The sequence below is a fragment of the Lacerta agilis genome, chromosome 5 (assembly GCF_009819535.1).
Source record: "Lacerta agilis isolate rLacAgi1 chromosome 5, rLacAgi1.pri, whole genome shotgun sequence".
Taxonomy (NCBI): domain Eukaryota; kingdom Metazoa; phylum Chordata; class Lepidosauria; order Squamata; family Lacertidae; genus Lacerta; species Lacerta agilis.
In genome coordinates, this window is record NC_046316.1 from 38,202,972 (window position 1) to 38,222,971 (window position 20,000).

Consider the following 20,000-nt stretch of genomic DNA (forward strand, 5'->3'; position numbering starts at 1 on the left):
GTAAATGGCTCAGGGATTCATGTCGACAAACAATATTAGATGTAAAATGTGTACCTTTGACAAAAGTATTAATATAGTGCTTTTGATTTTTTTCCTGATGAAAAGTGAAAAGTAGTAATTATGGAGTGACAGAGGAAAATGAAGTTTTGAACCAAAAGGCAAAGTTCGCAGATGAAAAAACCCAACCCAATTAGCTGCTTATGAGGAATCGAAATTCAGAGCATTTGCTCTTCCATCTCCCCCAACAACCTTTTGATTGACTCTGCTTAGATCTGTACAGCAAAGCAGATAAATCGACATGCCACATGCATGTGATGCTTAATCATTCGTAATAGCCAGATTTGCCCTGACACATAATTTGCTGTATCAAGCCATTTTTTTTCCCTTTCTCGCTAGCATTCTGCTGCTTGGCCTTTGCTTTATAAAACATTTAATAATTTTCTTTAAAACATCAACATGCTGATATATGACTGCCCCTTTGTTTGCCTCCTGGAGGGGATCATGTATGCTCTTCCTACTGTGCTTTGCATGGTTTGTCACTGGCGAAACAACAACAAAAACCTCATGTCAGAAAAAGAGAAGAACCAAGTTTCTGATTTTCTGCTGTTGTTTTTTTACAAGCAGCCACACCCTGTATAAAGGCCATCAGTCCTAGTGAAGGTTGGACAACTGGTGGAGCCACAGTCATCATAATCGGCGACAACTTCTTTGATGGCTTGCAAGTTGTATTTGGAACCATGTTGGTCTGGAGTGAGGTAAGCTATGGCCTATGAACTGTAACTCACCCCCCCCCCCATGAATGGGTTTTCCCTTTTTGTTTTCTTAGTGGCATGAGACATCATGAAATTTAGTTTCAAAGTTCTTTTTTATACTATGAGTGTTTCATGTGGCAGTGGACTAAACATAGGGAAATATGCATGAAGCACTTAAAGGCCCTCTAGTGGAAGGCCTGCTATGGAAATATACCAGATTCAAATGGACAAATTAAAAAAAGTTACCAGGAACAGGTTTAAGGAAACATATGGAGACAATTTTCATATGAATGATGCCCTGTGGCCTTTGCTGCAAACTAAAACCAAGGATCATTTGCAGATATTTTTCCATTAAAAAAAAAACCTACCAGTACCCTGATCTTATGTTGTGACAGCAAGATAGCAGCATTTTAATAAGAAGGCCCAATTTAGACCCATTTGACTAATTATATCAAATTGACAAGTGTGAGTACTATCACTACAATCTTGATTGAAATTATGTTTACTGTATGGTTTTCCATAGCTGATAACACCCCACGCCATCAGAGTTCAAACCCCGCCACGTCACATTCCCGGAGTTGTTGAAGTAACTCTTTCCTACAAATCCAAACAGTTCTGTAAAGGTGCTCCTGGACGGTTTGTCTATACCGGTAAGTGTAAAGCTTCTTTGTTTCTTCTAATCTCTGTGTTGCAAACTTTAATGATGCAGGGAATTAAAACATTGTATTTTCATTTTCATGTTGGTACAGTCACATTAGTAAATCTGTGAGCTGGTTCAAAGCAATGGGTCAATCTCAAAAGGCACCTTTAACTCTGAAGGTGCATCCTATGTTTGGATAGCTCCACATTTATTTCAAGAAACTGTTTTGTATTTTCCACTACAATTATGTTGTAATACAACATAAGGGATATTATTGATAGTTTAGCCGGAAAAGTTAGGTATGAACTCAAGTACTGCCAGAATACTCCTGTAGAAACAGACATGTACAAAAGAATGTCAGGGCAGTGGTCAACTAAATACTTCCATGAGTGGGGTGGAACGACTTCTGCTACTGCAATGGGACTTCCCCCTCTCTCCTCCCCATGTGTATACTCTGTGCCATTCTGGAATGCTGAGAAGAACTCCCAAACAAATTTAGGGGGTGAGGAGGGGGGAAGGTGAGGGAGGAAAAGTCCTGTTGCATAAGCAGGAATCATTCTACTCATGCAAGGATTTACTTAAGCACTACATTAAACAAAATCCTCAAATTTTATTTTTTTAAATAAGGGGCACAGATTATTCCTATATGCTCAGCCATGTTGATAGGGACAGATGACTCCTATATCCACAGTTGGCTCCCAGTGCATGCAAGTGGGCTTGAGTAACTTGCAAGCCATGACCCCATTGGGTGGTAGTCACTCTCTACACTGTTTGATGAGTGAACACGTGAGAGTCCGCCAAAACAAGGGAAGAGGAGTTCATTGAGTTTATAGTCATCCCATCTTTTCCATTATGGCAGTGGTAGGCTGCTGAATCCAGCCTGTGGGCTGGATCCTTATCTCTCCTACAGACCTTGGGTTAAAATTGACAGGTGGGCAGTTGCCCACCTTTCAGTCACTTGGCATCACAATGATGGTAGGTGTCTTGTTTTTGCTCAAGAAGATGATCAACTATGTATACCCCAGCAATCAGCTGATAGTTGGGTGTTGCAAAGCACTGAACACATGGCAAACCCCCTTTGGTCAAGCCTCATTTGTACATTACCCACATTTGTTGTTTATGTGGAGGCTAGGTGGGTGTGGCTTGACCAAAATAGCCTTGTGGACCAAATGAGGAACCGTGTCAGGACTGCTTAGGCTTGAGGGCTGGAGGTTCCCCGCTCTTCCATTATGGCATTAACAATGGATTATGCCCAGATTTTGTAGCCCTCATGGTAAATAAACAATTTCTTAAAAGCCTCTGTGGGTACAAAGGTGGACTTGTACCTCCCTCCACTAAAAGACAAAGCAGCATACATACACATTGTGCTGGTTTTAACCCTTGCAAGTATGTTGAAATGTTACTTAAGCTATTCTAAATCCCAGTGGGACTATGGTGATCTCAGCCTGGTATTTCATGCTTACATTTTGATGAAATTAATGAAGTGCTCTGAGATACCATGTTTGGAAATAAGTTTTGCTACTGAACAACAACAGCAAAACTTCTCATGACGCAACATTTGGAAATAAGGACATGTGCTGCAATTAATGTGCTTCAAGTTTATTTATTTATTTATTTATTAAAAACACACATAATGGTAAGGTATAACAGCGCCAGAGAGCATATTTTCAAATTTTTAATCACTAATTTATACATAATCCTTTTGACATAAAGCTATGAGTGCAGGAAGCTTACTAGACTGAAAAGATGAATGTGTATCAGGGTCATACTCCTTTACTAATATATCCTACTGACAATGTCATCTGGAAGAGATGTAATCAATTAATATGTACAAATGAACTATATTTATCTTAGACATTCATTTGCTAGTTTATAGTGACTGTGGAAAATACTAAAGCCTGAAAACATAGAACTTGCAAAACATGTTACTCCGAAGTAACAGGTTTGTGACATAACTGAAATGTATACTAACTACCATGATATAGTTTTGTATGCACATGAGTTTTCGTTGGAAAGCTTAGGTGCACATTCTCTCCCCCCCCCTTAACATTTTATTTGCAAGGTTGGGACAATTATGTTTCAGACCTGACAAAAATAATCAGAAGTTCAAAAAGAACTTTATTGAAACTCAGAGGAAATGAACCAAGTTTGCATTTAAAAGAAGGTGTTTGGTCTCCTGGTGGTGAAGCGTGGCTTATGTTGGTGACACTGAACTCTATGTGGCAGAGGGAACTTGATTTTGGAATCATGGAACTGTTTGACAGCTGGTCTGCAGCACTTGGTAGCAGCGATCTCTTCAACCTTCATGATCTGAATTGAGTGAGCATGAGCTCTATGACGGGCTTCCATATCGCAATAGCACTGTGTAACAGCTCCAGCAGTTGTCAAATCCCTGTATTCCCTGTACATGTTATGAGTTCCACTATGAGAATCATAGCGCAGCCAGATACTGAAATTTACACCTTCAATGGAGACTTCTCAAAAACCTGTCCACAGTACACAATTTCCCCCGAAGATTTCTTCATCTTCTTCAGTTGAGAGACAAAGTACCACAAACGGGACTTTGCAACAACATGATTAGGAGCAAAGATGCGCATACAACAGAGAGGTGGTGTTGGGCACTTAGGAGTGGGGAGGCATCTCCCAACAACTTTGTACTCCCTCAGGGTGCCCGACGCTTTCATGGTCTTAGGTGCACATTCTGAGGTGGTATGGTGGAGAAGACTCTACAATGTGAGTCAATGTGCATTGAATTGGATGTAAGAAACCCTAAGGGGGAGGGAATACGAAAGGTGGTTCTACCACCTCACGCTACACCCAGTTAGACTCCTTGTTTATTTAGCAGGACTATATTATGCACAGAGAAGTGGTTCATAACTCAGAGCACATATTTTTGGATGGTTTTTTTTTATTTCTGTAAACCACTTAGAAGTTTTCTTACAATCAAGTGGTATATCATTTTTGTTAAATAAAATAAAAATAAAGGTATATGAGCACCAACCATCTTTCTACCGTCAGGCGTGAACAGTATCAGCCACAATCTAACACAGAATTAGGTAAGTTTTAGCCCCTGAAGTCAGGGCATTTAAGCATGCCAAATCTTCTGATGGATTGTGGCCATGAGCAAAGAGTACCAAGAAGAGAGCGCCCCCTTTAAGAGAAAATCTGAGGTTGAGGGGGACTGAATAGGTTGGGGCCAATGGCAATTGTTATTATCTGGTCACAGTGCATCCTAACTTCCTAAGAGTTCTCTTCTTGGCTGTCTTAGTGATACAATAATTAATGGTAGCTATAGCGGTGATAACTTTGGCAAGGTTTACAGCAGGGATATCAGAACCAGTTGAGTCTCGGTAGAGCTGAGGTGAGTGGCTACTTTGGAAGTACTTTAATAACACTCATTTGTTTCAACTTGTCTTTCCCCAATCAGTTGTAGTCCTGTTCACTAGATGGAAGCTGGGATATCATGTTGGAGTCTGTTTTTATTTTTGTGACTCTGTTTTTATTCTTGTGGTTTTCATTTTCTGTATAAGTAATATTGATTTTGTTTTGTTTTAGTTAATACTGATTTCTTGTACTTGTAGTTTTTATTAATATAAGCTGCTTTGGATGGGCTTTGTCTGGAAAAGGACCATATAGATATTTTTAAAGCTATGGTCTTCCAGATGCTGTTGAACTACAAACCCCATCATACCCGACCAGCTGTTCTGAGCAGGGCTGATAACATCTGGAGGGCCATAGGTTTCCCCAAGAATAGCCTAGTTATTATGATATATTAAGGAATTTTATATAGATGAAATGGCAATTAAAATAGAGGATATGTGCAGGTGCAGGTGTGGTAAACACTGTAGCGGACATGTTCCATGGTGGTTATGATGCAACTCTGTAGTTTATGAGTGTCTGATAACTAAAACATCTGAAGAGCTACTTATGTTATTAGCTTCCCAGAGCCTAGCTGGTTTTATATTGGAAGTCTATTCTGAAAATGTCTATTTGCAAGTAGTCCTGCTCAGCTCTGTCAGGATACCTATAAGTGTTTATGTCGTGGGGTCCTCTTTTAAAAACAAACAAACAAACAGCAGCTATTTATAATCCTTATACATTAGATAATGCAAATGGATAGTTCCACCGCTTCAGTGCATGCACTAATGAGAACCTGGCCTCAGTCTTCAGAACTCAATAGATAAATGGAATTTATTGAATGGTTCTCTCCACATAAACTTTCATAGTTTTACAGTGTTTAAAAGTCACATTCTCATAAAGATCAATTTATTCTTTGTCCCTTTCACCAGAAGTCATAGGAAATGTTAAAGAACGACATTTAAGTGAATCAAAGTTACTAAAACTGCTGTGGCTGCAATTAATTTACTGGAAGCATAAAAATAAAGACTTGCAAGACTACACGTTTCAAATGCTTTTTAAGGGGCACGGAAGCCTGTATGGCTACAGAAAGTAAGAGGAAGGGTAAGGTCACAGCCTGTCTGACCTGGAAACTTCAGTCTGATTTGTATTGCCCCCAAATTGATGGGGACAATGAGATAATCATTGGAAATTACACTCACCATTGAAAACTGAGCCAAACTTCACTGTATTTCACAATATGAAAATTATGTGGCCCCATAAGAGGGAGGGGCAGAATCCCCAGGGCATCTGTTTTCCATCAGTGTCCCACCATGCTTGCAGTCTGGCTTGGCACTCTAACATTTAACCTTCTCAGCATGAGGTGGAACAAAGGGCAACAAGGCTGCAGAATAATGAAACAAGGGTGCAGTGTGGTGGAGAAAACTGCTTTTGAAAAGTACAGAAGTTGAGACATTTAAATGACGTGTGTGTGTGTGTGCGTACACCAATATAAAAGTACCAGATTTTAAACACAAGGGAAAACAACAACACAGCCCCTCCCCCACCCAGCCCCCCTGCACCAGGCCCTATTAGTCACATATAGTAAGATTGCTGTTCTGTTTCTCAGCAGGCTGAGGGGAAGGTCTATTACCATCTATCCATGCCTTTTTGCCTGCTGCTTTCAACTATTGTAAAGATACAATTACCTTGGGAGATTGTGGCAGTTCAGTTGATTAGCACGGTGAATTAAAAGAATGAGTCACAAATGACATGTCCAGCTCTTCTCTACTAGTCCTTGGAATTCCCAGTGTACCTCACCCTTGTTGTAAGAAGGTCAAAAATTAGAGAGACATAACAGTTTTCAAGCAGCTAGCACTTAGGAGCAGAATTAACAATCATTCTGTATGTAATTGCCAGTTAGTAAATTGCCTTCTAGACTGTAAAATGCAATATAAACTGGTGGGCACCTAAAATTAAATTAATGAGATATTTGCTGCATTTAAAAGTGAACAGTGCAAATTAATAATTGAGTGCAGTACTTGTTTTAATATTTGTCAAGTAGTGTATCATTTGCTTGTTTAATGACAATTAAAATTGTTCTTACCTGAAAATAAAATTCTTGGCGTATTTAAATTAAGCAGCTTTCTGCAGGTTAGATTCATCATTTTACTTACTAGCAGTCATTGAAGGTTCTTGAATTAAATATCTGAGATTACTTTTTAATTAGATTATAAGCATTGCAATGTTATTTGATTACGGCAAATTGTGATTTGTATGCTTCTAAATGGAATTATGTTGCAGTTAGTATTTTTTTTTTAAAGCACACATTTGAAACTATGAGGAATCATTATGTATGTTGTCTTTAAGAAAACAGTAGTATATGTACACCAATTTGGGGGTAAGCATGTCACTATTTTGCTACAGTGCATTTTACATAATAGTTTCCCGGTGGGCAAAAGAATACCATGCCAAGCGTATCTCTTTCAGCTAAGTGTTTTGCAGCCCATTTCTTCCCTCCTCCTCAGTTTGGTTAACTTTTGTTCAAGCAAAAAAAAAGAGTACAGGGATTCAAGTATCACTTGCAGTACATGAAACCCAATTGCAACAACAAGGGTAAACATACCCAACACCAAAGCAGAAAAATCTGAAAGTTGAATGTTGAACCATTTCTAGGCCTTTGACACATTCACTACCTGTCAGAGTAACAATTATTCCTGCACAAAAAAACCCATTCAGCTTCAGACTGAATTATTACACAAGTAATCACTCCTCTTAATAGAATACTTATGTGTAAACAAAAATGCACGATACTCCTACACTTGCTCAATATTGCGGGATGGGGAATATCTTGTATTTGTAACTGTATTTTTGTTCTGGGTGTTCCAGGGTTAACCATCTGTATATTTATCCATTTTAGCTAGTACACATTGTTTTTAACCACTTCACCCTATGAAAAGATCTCACAAGCTTCGAGCATTTAAGGATCTTCCGTGTAAATTCCAGTGTGGCTTTGTCAATGGGACTGCTACACTGTGTTCAGAGTCAATAGCTCCCTTCCATCACAGCCAACACAAACTAGCTGTCTCATAGGTCAGTGCTCTTTAAACAAATTACTTGTATCCACAGAGCAAATGATTGTTAATTGCCTCCCACAAATCATACTATTTTTACTATGCTAAACTAAATGCTAATGCCTTAGTTAAATTCAAACCACCTGATATTTTCTTGTACATATTCAATTATAGTTCTTAACCACAGAACTTTGTCATCATGAAAAATTATTAATAAAAGACAGATAATGAATGGTTAACATTGGTTGGCTAGCACTTAAAAAAGAACACTTACTGCTGTTTTGGCATTCCTAGCAATTCTAATTGTCTCCTGCTTGCTTTTTAATTCTTTCATTATCCACAAGGCATCTTTCTCTTTTTATGGTATTGGTTATTTATTGATCAGGCCAATAAACCTGGACCAATACAGTTGCCAGGAGGTCCTTAAAAAGTGGGACAGATACTCTCATCTTTTTATCAGGATGTTTCTTTCTAAAATGTTCTTCAAAGCAGATTGGCTAATTTGTGCCACCCCAGCCCCCAGACAAAACTGTTACAGCTGATACTTTAATTTTACTATGTTTTAATTTTAAAACAAACAAATATTATGCTAGATATAGCTTATCTAGCAAAAAACATATTTTATAAAAGCTGAGATGGGAAGATTCTGTTTAGATACTGAGATTCTGTTTAGCATTGTCTTTTCATTTTCAGTTCGATAAGCATTTCAATTAGGCTGGCAATAATGGAGATAATTTTTTTCTGATTTGGTATCCTATCACACTGACAATATCTTAAGACTGCATAAAACAGCTCATTTTAAACTGCTGCAGTTCCAATAAGTATAACGTGGTCATTGTTGTCCCCTTTCTTTTCTGTCTCAAAGGAGACCAGAAGAATGAGACATACCATTTGTGCTATTGCACAAGTAGACTATTTGTTCTAATCAGTGACACCCATTTACTAGAATTGCTTAAAATGAACTATACCTCATACAGAAATCGCACATTTAGAGTGTTCCATTCATCATCTGAAAATTGAGGGCCAGTAAACTTTTCTGTTCCTCCAGCGGGATCATAGACATGCATCAAAATGTTAAAAAATGATTGGTGAGAGAGAACTGTCACCCATTTATCAAAGAAAAGGAACATTATTTGCTAATTTCCCAACCAAGGCAGTGACAGGGTGCTTCGTCTTTAGACCCATGGTGACCAACATGGCCTTTTTGTTATTAGTACAAGTCAAGCGCTTTTTGGCTGTTGCTAACAAGACACATTTGTCTATCATCAGAGAGTGCTTTATTTCCTCCACCCACCCCCCTCCCAAGTAGCTGTGACCAAAGTCTGATCTCTGCATCACAACTGGCTCCACTTCTCCAGGTTGTGGCAGCACTGGGTAAAGGAGGAACTTATAAATCACAGAGTTTCTGCATGAAGGTGAAGTTATTGACTCTGTGGTACCAAAACTGACAAAATAGAACGGCAAGGAAATACTCATTCATCTCGCCCGCCTCCCCACCCCCAAAGGACAAAAGGGTCATTTCCTTTTATTCAGTAATTGATAAAAATTTGATTACATGCATAAAACTCTCACTTTGTTTTCACTGATACTTTTTCTTCCAGTTGTTCTTTCCTCTCTACTGTGCCTATGAAAACATTGTAACACGGGACAAATGAAAGACACAATATATTAAACTTTTTTTATAAAAAAAATTGTTGAATAGGCATTTTGTCTTTTCCCCCAATAACCAAGGTTTCAGCTATTGAAAACTTTTACACATCTTCATAACTATGTGGTGCCAGGTGCCTCCAAAAATTGGTATTACACAAAGCTTAGCCCAAGTCCCACCTTAGGCTCCTTCCATATAAGCCTCAGTTCTGCCAGTCAACTCTGCTACACACACACACACCCCACACAGTGGTTCCAAACATTTTAGAAATAAGGGCAAACTTGACATGATGTTAAATGCAGCTTTGCACTCAACATGCAGACTTTTAAAATGCAAATTGCATCCATGGAGGAAGAGAGGCTGATAATCAACAGGACCAGAGCAGGCATGGAGGGGAAACGTACCCCATTCCTACTTACTGCATTCCCAAGGAAAATGCCTCCTCTGAAGCTGGTATTTGCTTTGTGGGAAAATGCCAGAGGGGCATATCCTACTAATCCAAACCATGCCCACCCACTGACGTCACTGGTGATATCAGCATGAGGACATGGTTTGGTCCTGCATTGACCATGTGCCCTCTTTCCAGCAGTGAACAGGATCTCATAGTCAATGCAGCAGGATTTAATCCCTGTGCAACAGATGATGAGTGAGGATTAAAGTGCTTTTCAAAAACAGTTTGAAGCAGCTGCTATACTTCTGCTGCAAGTCAGTTGGTGGCAGCAACAGTGGAGCGAGAGAGAGTCGTCCCCCCCCCCCCCGTCAAATCAGGTGCTTCAAGCAGCACTTTTGAGAAGCGTTTTAAAGCAGACTCCATGCTCCGGTTTCAGCTAAAATGGGGTTGTGCCTTATAGCACTCTTTGAAGCATCCACTTCCCCATGTCCATTAAATGGGAGAAAGGGAGTAAACTGCCTTAATGGACCAGCTTAGAGAGCAAAAACTGCCTTCCGTCTTATTTTTGCCACTTCCCAATTACATAGGTGTCAGGGACTAGCAGAATGCTGACAAGTGTGCACCGAGTAAAGCGGGGCTAGAGTCTTACTTCAGAGAGGCAGGCAGTGGCCTGGGGGAACCTGTACCAGCCAGGAGGCGAGAATCAGAGGCAGGGTGTTTCAGAGCTGGAGGAAGAGGCAGGCTAGGCAAGTGAAGGGCCGGGTGCTTCCCCACTGTCTCCCAGAACAAGAAGACAATTGAAGTGGGAAGAGCAGAAGCAACTTCCATGTCGCTGTAGTCTCCGGCTACATGCATGCAGCCTGTTCGGGGCAGGGACATAAAACTGGTCGAGCGGTCCCCAGTTGCTATGACTGCCTAGACGCTAGATTGGTGTGTGTAGGTCTCCAGAGCTGTGGAAGCAGCCTAAGGATGATCTTTGACAATAAAGAGTTAACTCTCTGCTGTTTGCATTCCTTGGTTGGGAAGTGCCCTTGACAATAGGCTCTAGAGTTGTGGTGTTGACCCCGTTACCCAGGTTAGACTACCAAACTAAAAAGCCTCCATCGGATCATTTCCTAGACGAACCACAAGGCCAGGAGCTGAAATGCGGTCCTCAAGGCTTCACTATCTAGCCCTTGGGAGTCTCCCCAGATCATGCCATACCTCTCACTGTGCCTTTTCTACCCTCTTCTTGAGTGTTCTTGCCTGGCTGGAATGTGTTCTATAACTTTGATAATGCCCTTTTCTTGCCTAAATGGAGAGATGTGTTTGTTGAAACCTCTGGATTGTGCAATGTGCATGTCTTGCCTGTGGCCTTTGTACAAAGGCAGGAGCCACATTGGTTGCTCTGCTCACTTCCTGCCACTGGTCACACTTTTATGCAGCCCCTAGAAGGTTGCCTGTGAGGGAATGTGACCCTTGGGCTTAGAAGGGCTTTCCACCCTTGTCCTAGTCTGCAATGCTTTTTCTCCCTAAGAGAAAGCTAAATTTCCAATTCCTTCCTTTAATGAGTTTAAACTATTTGATGCGGAGACTCTGGCCTGAGTCCAAGCACATGTAACAGTGCTCTGTATTTGGAGGTACCTATCTACCATTCACATTGTTGAAACACATTTAGAAAGAAGGAGAATTTGAACTTGGTTTCCTCACCTCCAAACAGCACTGGTTATTATCCAAGTGGAGCCCCATGCATGGTTCCGACAATAAGAATAGTGTGTTTTGCTCTAGGTCTTAAACATCACAATAAAGTATTGGGAAGTGTGCATTCAGCACCTGTTTGCTCCCATGATTCTCAGTTCAGCACAGGATGTACATGTGGAAACCTGCTTCCACACATGTGTTGCCTTTGTTACATCAGTGCACTTTGTACCATTTTCATGGTACTCCTTTGGCCGAGGGCAGAATGGGACTCAAAATATCTCAAGGACTACAGCTGCAGTCAGCAGAGGAATAAATCTTTCATGCTGCATCCACTCAAGGGGTCAGCTGGAATTCAGTCTTTAAAAGGTCGTGCAAATCTCTCTATTTTACTATAGTGCCCACGGGGAGGAGTAAGCACCAAATACGACAACCAATATGAAGAGGGACAAGCACAACTATGGTTTGCATTATTAAAATATATCTCAATTAGTGTAGCATCTTGGAGTATTTAATACTTAAAATATAACGTATTGTTCACTTTGACACAGTATTCATGTTTCTGTACCCTATTGGGAAAATACTTCTATCATATTCATAAAATGATAAATAATGTTGGTAAATTTTCTCCCACATTAGTGGAATGTATTCTCAAAATGCCATGCTCCTTTATATTAACCTAAATATCAAATGCTAGTAGTTTTATGCCAGAAAAAGAATATGTATGGTTTTAGTTACTATTTGGATATTACTTCTATCTTAGAATTATCTAACTGTTGTAGCATCATTTGCAATGCATAGTGTTGTCATCCACTAGGAATTCAGAATTCCGTGGTCTGTTCAAACACTCCTTTGGTTCTGAAGTTCAAACTGTTTCTTTGCTAGAGATATCTGAGTAAATTGTTGCTTTTTAAAGTTAATATACTTGGTGGAACATTCATGGAAAGCCTGCAAATGCAGCAATATTATATAATGAAAAATATTATATAGTGAAAAATGAAAACATGTGCCCAATTCTTCTAGGAGGTAGTGCATTGGGAGCAGACTTCCTTACTCTAACTGCATGAGAAACCATTAGTAGAAATAAGTGCTGTGTATGTGTGTTGTTTATCCATGATCCAGCTACTGCAGCTCTGTTAGAAAATTTGCATTAACACCATTCATCTGTTTGGGAACTACACCTTGCCATTGTAACCTACTCCGTCCACCCCCCAAGATGATCAAGGCAAAATGATATGCATGTTGAGTACATGTACTAAATATATAATCCTAAACACTTTTACTTTTACTAGTAAGCCCTGTTGAACTTGTGGAGGCTTCCTTCCAGGGCTTCCCCCCCCCCAGCCAGAACTCACCAGAACTTAGTTCCAGCACCTCTCAGGTGGGCACCATTGCCATTACAAGAGAACAAGGAAAGCATGCATGGCGAGTTCAGGCATCTCTTTTTCTAGAAAAATAGCACTTTGTTCCTTCTGAGTCAACATGCATAGGGTTGTGCTGGAATACTTTGTAGGTGACAGTCTGGGAGAAAAGGGGTGTCTTGCTTGCTTGCTTGGACAAAGGCGGAGGCAGGCTCGGGCTCCATCCGCCTGCCTGCACCTTTGAAGAAGTCCCACCCCACCCTTCTGGTTTGCGTGAGTCGGAGCTGTATGAAGGCCTGCTCAGCTGTAGGGCTGGGCAATATATCTCAACTGCTGCTTCCTCCCCCTAATGTGAGACATTGTGACATATCAGTATATCACAATATTTAGCTGCTGATATATTGTGATACTGAAAACCAGGTATCGCCCAGGTCTAGTTATATAACAACAATATGGAGAGGGAGGGAACATATTTGCTGAAATACTATGAATGTAATTTTTATGAGGATCATTAGTTTATTTTGCTGTAAAAGCCCGTCAGATTTAAAAGGATTAAAATCACTTCAAAAAGAAGCTGACTTGTGTCAAACTGCACATGACATTAGTCTCATTGTTCTGTCCTTAAGTGCAAGGGTTTGGTTTTTCTTTCTTTTTCTTTAACAAAAGAGAGCACAGAAGTCCTGATCTGGATCAGCACCTTAAGGCCTCTTGTTGTAGAACTGATTCAGACTGGGCCATGTGTGCCTCCAATTTGCATCTCCCCAAAATCCCCCATTCATTTTACTGATGCCCCATTTAAATAGCCTTCATGCTATCTGTCAACAACACCCTGCACTTAGAAACAGAGCTATGTGACTAATGCCACTTTTAGTTTGGCCACCAGGCTCAGGCTTTAGCAGGCCTCCATGGAAATGGAGTCCCCATAGTTGAAGAAAATCAGCAGTAAAAACCTCTTCATGTGAGGCCCCTTGTTCGCATGAGAACAAGGAATCTCTTGTTCTCTGGATTGTTTCACAACCGACTCTCCGTTTATCTCGGGAGATCACAGTGTAATGTAGGGAAACTGGCTATAGCTATGTTAAGCCTAAACTATTAGATACTGCATGAATTAAAACCCTAACCCTGGACCTCAACTTGTTCTCGGGAGGCAATATGAAGCCAGTGCAAATGCTGGAGTGTAATACGCTTCTGAAATCTCACCCCAGTTAGGAAGGATGCTGAATTCCGTACAAGTTAAAACTCATGAAGAGACATTAAGAGCAGTTTCAAAACAATACAAGAAAGCACAATAGGTCCAAATTGTTCAAGAGGGTTTGTAGCCTTTATGCCAGACAGAGCTGGTGAAAAACTTTCCTCATTATTGTGACAACCTGGGATTCCTGGCATTAAGGGAAAGCCGAAGGCTGTGAGTTCAAGCAGATAAGAGACAGAAGTTGGAAATAAGGCTGGGATAATTAGCATTAAAGTAGCTTTTTAAAACTAAATGAAATTGCTCCAAATGAAAAAAGAAAAAGCATGACTGAGCTTTGCATACTTCAGCCTTTGACTGACAGTACAATATTAATAGTCAGTTACGAGTTGAATGTACCATGTTTAGACTTCCCAGATTACCAGGTCACAAACCATCTGGACAACCTCAGCCACAAACCTCTCAAACCTAGTATTAAAGTTATAACTTTGGGTGCAGAGTTTTAGGGCCACTTCACACACCATATTTTTCACAGGTCCACAAAAAGTATTTTACATGTATCCATAAAATTTGGGAAAACATGCATTTATGAATGCCTGTATTATGCAGGTGAGCATGCCATGGGTCAGAATCAGCTGTGGTTTGCTTGTGTGTGTGCATTGGCTACCATATAGTCTGAAGCAGTCCTTGGACTTAGCTATATTGATATCACTACAGTGGTACCTCTGGTTACGTACTTAATTCATTCCGGAGGTCCGTTCTTAACCTGAAGCACCACTTTAGCTAATGGGACCTCCCGCTGCCGCTGTGCCACCAGAGCATGATTTCTGTTCTTATCCTGAAGCAAAGTTCTTAACCTGAAGCGTTATTTCTGGGTTAGCGGAGTATGTAACCTGAAGCGTATGTAACCAGAGGTACCACTGTACTATGGACAGCATCTTGGATCAGTCCAGGGCTACTTCACACATTACATTTCTAGGTGTGCCCCTTTGTTTTAAGTAGGTGCATAAAATGGAATGCAATTGCCACATATACTAATCAATGAACTGTGATTGGCTAAAGTGTAAACTTGGTGGCATTCATGAGTTTGTCTCTGCATCATGAATAATGTTGGCCTGCTCCTGAGAGCCAAAATTTGTTGAATGTCTTTGTAGCTGGCCAGAGGATAGCTTAATATGAATTATATACCAGTATGTGATCGATAAAAAGATAATTCAAGCAGTAAAGCTATTGGGCTCAAATAAATTTGGGCAACTGACGTGAAAAAACAAATAGAATATGATAAATTGGAAGCACCCTATGTGTTCCATGTTGAAGGTGGTGCTTAATTAATATTGTACTTTTGTCAAGTTGAGGCAAATTTTAAAAATCAGTAAATTTGGTTCAGGTGTAATTCTGTGAGAACCTATATACATATGTGGTGGGAGTGTAGGGTGACTCAAACTTTAAAGCTGTGGGTCTTCCAAGAGATAAAGAGATACTGGCTATGGTTTCCCACACCATACCCTGCAAAGATGCTGGCTTCCTTGTTTATATTCCCTGGTGCTCTGCAGCAGGTGGCCTATAAAGCTTGGATTTGTTGTGGCTGTTGTTAGAATTTTCTCCCCACCGGTGCTAGTCCCTCTCAATTCATGTTGTGCCATTCATTACATTTGTTAAATCGTAAGGGTAATGCCTCCAGACCACTGAACTCGCAAGCCTTGCTTTGGATACACTTAATACCATGATGGTAAAGGAACTAGTTTATTTGGGCATAATAGTGAATAGAAGGACTTCGTTCCAGATGTCCTCTTTGTTTATTCTGCTCAGTTGGACTATATACTACCAGAGAGTGCTTGGCTTGGTTTTATTTTGCCTTTTATTTACCGGTGCTTTTGATGTGAATGTTTTGTTTGAAAAGGTAAATTAATAAGTTCATTTTTAAAATATGAAATAATATTGGCTTTGGACTGGATACCAAGTTGTTTAGATTTTCTGCTTGCTTCTATTGTTTTTTATAATCACTAGGATAACCAGGTGACACAAAGCCAACAACAGAACAAGAAAAAGGCAACATAATGTTTATTTATTACAAGGAGCTCAAACTTATGACTGGCAATGGAGATTTCCCCTACAATAGCACCTTACTGTCAACTTGAGGTTACCTAAAATGATATCTCAATTGACATATGACTTGATAAGTTACTACCTAGATGGATAACTTTCCATGTGTTTAAAAAATTACCTTTTTAAAGCAAGCACCATTTTTTTTTATTTGAAAGCACCTCCACATAAAAAATCTCCCTTCACATGGAAAGCTTTCACATGAACATTAATCTATTTTTTATTTTCAAGATTTCTAGATGCAATGGGGTCAGTGGTAGAGCATGCAGAAGGCACCTAGTTCAGTCCCCAGCATCTACAGATAGGGCTGGTAGAAACCCCTGCCTGAAATCCTAAAACAAGGGTCGGCAACCTTTTTCAGCTATGGGCCAGTCCACCTTTCCTCAAACCATGTGGTGGGCCAGACTATATTTTGGGAAAAAATAATGAACAAATTCCTATGCCCCACAAATAACCCAGAGATGCATTTTAAATAAAAGGATGTATTCTACTCATGTAAAAACACCTTGATCCCAGACCATCCGTGGGCCGGATTGAGAAGGCGATTGGGCTGCATATGGCCCACAGGCTTTAGGTTGCCTTCCCCTGTCCTAGAAAGCCACTGCCAGTAAGTGTAGACAATACTGAATGGTGGACTGACTCAGAATAAGGAGATGAGGACAAAGGGCCCCCTCCTAAAGGAAATGAAACACAGTTACATTCTGTTATGGTTGATTTCTACAATAAGAAAACTGTAGGCAATATTGAAAATTAAGATGTCAGTGTTACTAATACAGATAGTAAGCTAACAGCCTGTGATACGTAATGAGTAGAGACTTAAAACAAGAAGCTATAGATACAGGTCCCCACTCTTAAATCACACTTGGTGTACTAGGGCAAATCATTTTCTGTCAACCAACACATTTCACAGGGTAAGTCCCAAGATCCTTGGACAGCCTACCAATGTGGAAGTGAAAAAATACAGAATTCCTGCCCTCACACCTGAAAATCTGAGATCTGTTGCTAGTAAAGCAATAGAAGCATCAAAAGACTTTGTGAGGAGACCAATCTACTATGTCTCGACAAGCTACCATAATACACGGAGTTCTGATAGGTATGAGATTGGTCCTGCAGCTGTTGTGAACTGGCCGTACTAAGGTCCTTGCCTTCAACTTGGTCTCCTTCAAAGGTATAATGCCACAGTGTTGATCTCACTCCCAGATTGATCAAGCAACTGCTGAGTTTTTTCTAAGCCTGCAGACACCCAATGCACCCCGCGACCTATTCATTCTTGAGAAAGATTCCTTTTGAAGTATTCTAAGTGTTTTTGTTTATTTGTTTCCCTAAAGAAAGTGCTGGCTGAAACATGCTGGCTTTAATCCTTCCTTAAAGTTGCCCATTATTTCAGCACCATTTTGAGATTTGATCCACCACCCCCTTCTCATCTATCACTTGATATTTTCTTGGAGAGCATGATAAACCAGGGCTCATTGGCTCGCCCAGGATGTACCCCCATGGACATTGTCTCCAGCATCCAGGCATCTGTTGTGGACATTGGCCATCTGTTGCAAATGCTGAAAGCATCCCACTATCTGGCTTGAATGGGAACTGGACTGGTATCTGCCTGATACTTCTTACTTCCCTGTAATAGGTTCCTGTCCTTCCAGAGTTTGATATAGAAGTTCCCTATCCTGTATATTTGGCTGCACTCCAGCTAAACTTGAATGTCCTCAACCCACGTTTGGAGAAATAAATGAAGTATGTTTGCCTGGCTTTCTGACATAAGCTATGAAGCCACATGGAAACTAATGCTGTATCATTCTGATGAATAGCATCCATGGAGGACTCTGTCATTAAGGCCATACAGAGGGAAAACAACCTTAGTTGAAAGAAACCTGCCTAAGCCACCGTAAGTGTTTGCTTTGGGCCTGTGGAAAAAAAATATGAATTGATCTCTTTGGGAAATAAGATATCGAGGGCTCTGAAGTTGCAGTGTTATCTCTTGAGTGAATTCCAGAATGTGAATGGCTTTGGTCAGTTCTGGAAAGTACTTGAAGAAAAGTCTCTGTTCCTGTGTTGGATTTTGTCTCTTCTAAGTGGCCATCCTTTTTTCCTGTGAGTGAATATGAGGCTAGGGTGACCAACTTGATTCTCTCCAGATGTTGTGAACTGCAGCTTCCTCACCCCTAATAATTGGGCCATGCTGGCATGGGCTATAGGAATTGTAACCTACAACATCTGGAGGGCACCATGTTTGCCATGTGTGAAATGTCAGTAGGAATGTGGTGTGTCCCATCATCTCCTCCTCTGTGGGTTTGTGGTTACTTGTAGAGAGAGGATGCTTCACTAGGGTGTTCTGGGAGGCTTGTTTGTTTTTTCATCCCTTTTTCCATCCAAAGGCCATCCCTGAATTATTTGAGGTACTGGAGAAAGAACAAGAATTTCAGCTTGAGAAGTAAGAATACCAGGGTCTCCCTTTGCTTGCCTGGCTGTGGCACCATGACTAGGATTTACAGTGCCCATTTGGCTGTGGGACCACAGAAAGTGAAGAGTGATGTCTCTGACAGGCAATTCGCTGCCTGCTCTCCTTTCTCTAGGAATTTGATTTTGCATGTTGCCCCATAAGCCTGGGGACAATGAGGAATAATTACTTGGGGCCCCTTGGAACGGTCAATTATTCAGTGATTTCCTGGCCCTGATTCAAAGCCATGAAGTTCAGCCTGGGCTGATCATGAGACTGAATAAATGGCACCCATTACATCCGCAAGCACTATCATTGCACCTGACATGGTTTCCCCAATGATCTTGAGTACTTCTTTAGAAAGGCGGATGTAAATAAATCAGAATTTGCAATGCATGGTGTCATCTGCTGGTCTCTATCTGGGCAGCCAGTTTTCTTTGCTTACTGAGAGGTAGGGGAAGTAAGAAATGCCCGGCAGCTCATATCATCTATTCTCTCCACTGCCATGCAAATGTGTGTGTGTGGGGGGGGGGGAGAGCAGAGAAAGCTTGAAATATTTGCCAGAGATGTATACTGCCTGCAGTGCCCTAGCCTGGAAAAACAAGCTGTTGGCTTAGTTTCTCACTCAGCATGGTTCAGTTACAGCCGTCGCCTCTCCTTGTAGTGAAGACAAGGAACAAATTGATGCTCTTGTAGCAGTTCTCCAATTCCTAACCCTGAAAGGGTTGGTGAAGGTGGATTGAGAGAGGATTTGCCTGTAAATATACTGCTCAATACAGGCAATATCGTAGATATGGCAGGTTCATCTACACACTACAATAAAGTGATGATCACAATAAAGTATGTCATCCTTGGGGGGGGCATCCCAGTGCATATACAAGTTATGCTTCCGCTATACTGTAGTCTATTAAGTGTGAAGTAGCATTATGTTTTAGAAACAATAACATTCCTTAATTAAAAAATAATTTATTGCTAAAAAAAATGCTAGCCATCACCTTAGCCTTGAAATCTTTTTGCTGATGGGAGGATCTTGCCTTGATGTTGATGGCTGCTGACCGATCAGGGTTGTAGTTGCTGAAGGTTGGTGTGGCTGTGTGCAATTTCTTAAAATAAGACAACAGTGAAGTTTGCCCTGTCAATTGGTTCCCATTTCATGAAAGGGCAGGAGGGGGGAAATCTGGCTCCACTAGCCAGCTCCACTCCTGTGGCCAGAAGAGGGGGAGGTGGTGGGCTTCTTCCTTCCCCTGGAAGCAGCTGGGCTGTTTAGCATAATTCCATGGAAGAATCCACAGGTCCTGCTCCCTGCCAACAGACAGGGCAAATCTGAAAACAAACAAACAGAAGTCCATCCCCTTGCTAGAGTCAAATGGCAACTCTGGCTTCTGACAA

The 20,000-nt window shown here is 40.8% G+C and overlaps 2 protein-coding genes and 1 long non-coding RNA gene across 26 annotated transcripts in view; 1 reads left to right on the forward strand and 2 right to left on the reverse strand.

The window, feature by feature from the left end:
- The window catches only part of EBF3 (EBF transcription factor 3), a 171,201-nt gene that overhangs the window by 122,837 nt on the left and 28,364 nt on the right, over positions 1–20,000 (forward strand). For 14 of the 24 annotated variants that reach the window (XR_004426630.1, XM_033149395.1, XM_033149401.1 and 11 more), the window contains exons 9-10: positions 622–755; positions 1,276–1,402. Coding sequence is in view for 23 of the 24 variants with exons in the window: in XM_033149395.1 (XP_033005286.1) it covers positions 622–755; positions 1,276–1,402 (261 nt within the window). In the remaining variant the exon portion in view is untranslated. The remainder of the gene's footprint in view (positions 1–621; positions 756–1,275; positions 1,403–20,000) is intronic. The other 10 variants (XM_033149380.1, XM_033149382.1, XM_033149388.1 and 7 more) reach the window with 1 other exon arrangement.
- On the reverse strand, positions 3,438–4,076 carry LOC117046881 (60S ribosomal protein L18a-like). The gene is given in 2 exon segments (XM_033149403.1): positions 3,438–3,851; positions 3,854–4,076. Coding segments are annotated over 2 exon segments (528 nt in total). The 3' UTR covers positions 3,438–3,546.
- The window catches only part of LOC117046882, a 32,954-nt gene continuing 19,254 nt past the window's right edge, over positions 6,301–20,000 (reverse strand). Inside the window, exons 3-4 of the long non-coding RNA XR_004426631.1 lie at positions 9,375–9,426; positions 6,301–6,550 (exon numbers count right to left, since the gene is read on the reverse strand). This is a non-coding gene — a long non-coding RNA (uncharacterized LOC117046882). The remainder of the gene's footprint in view (positions 6,551–9,374; positions 9,427–20,000) is intronic.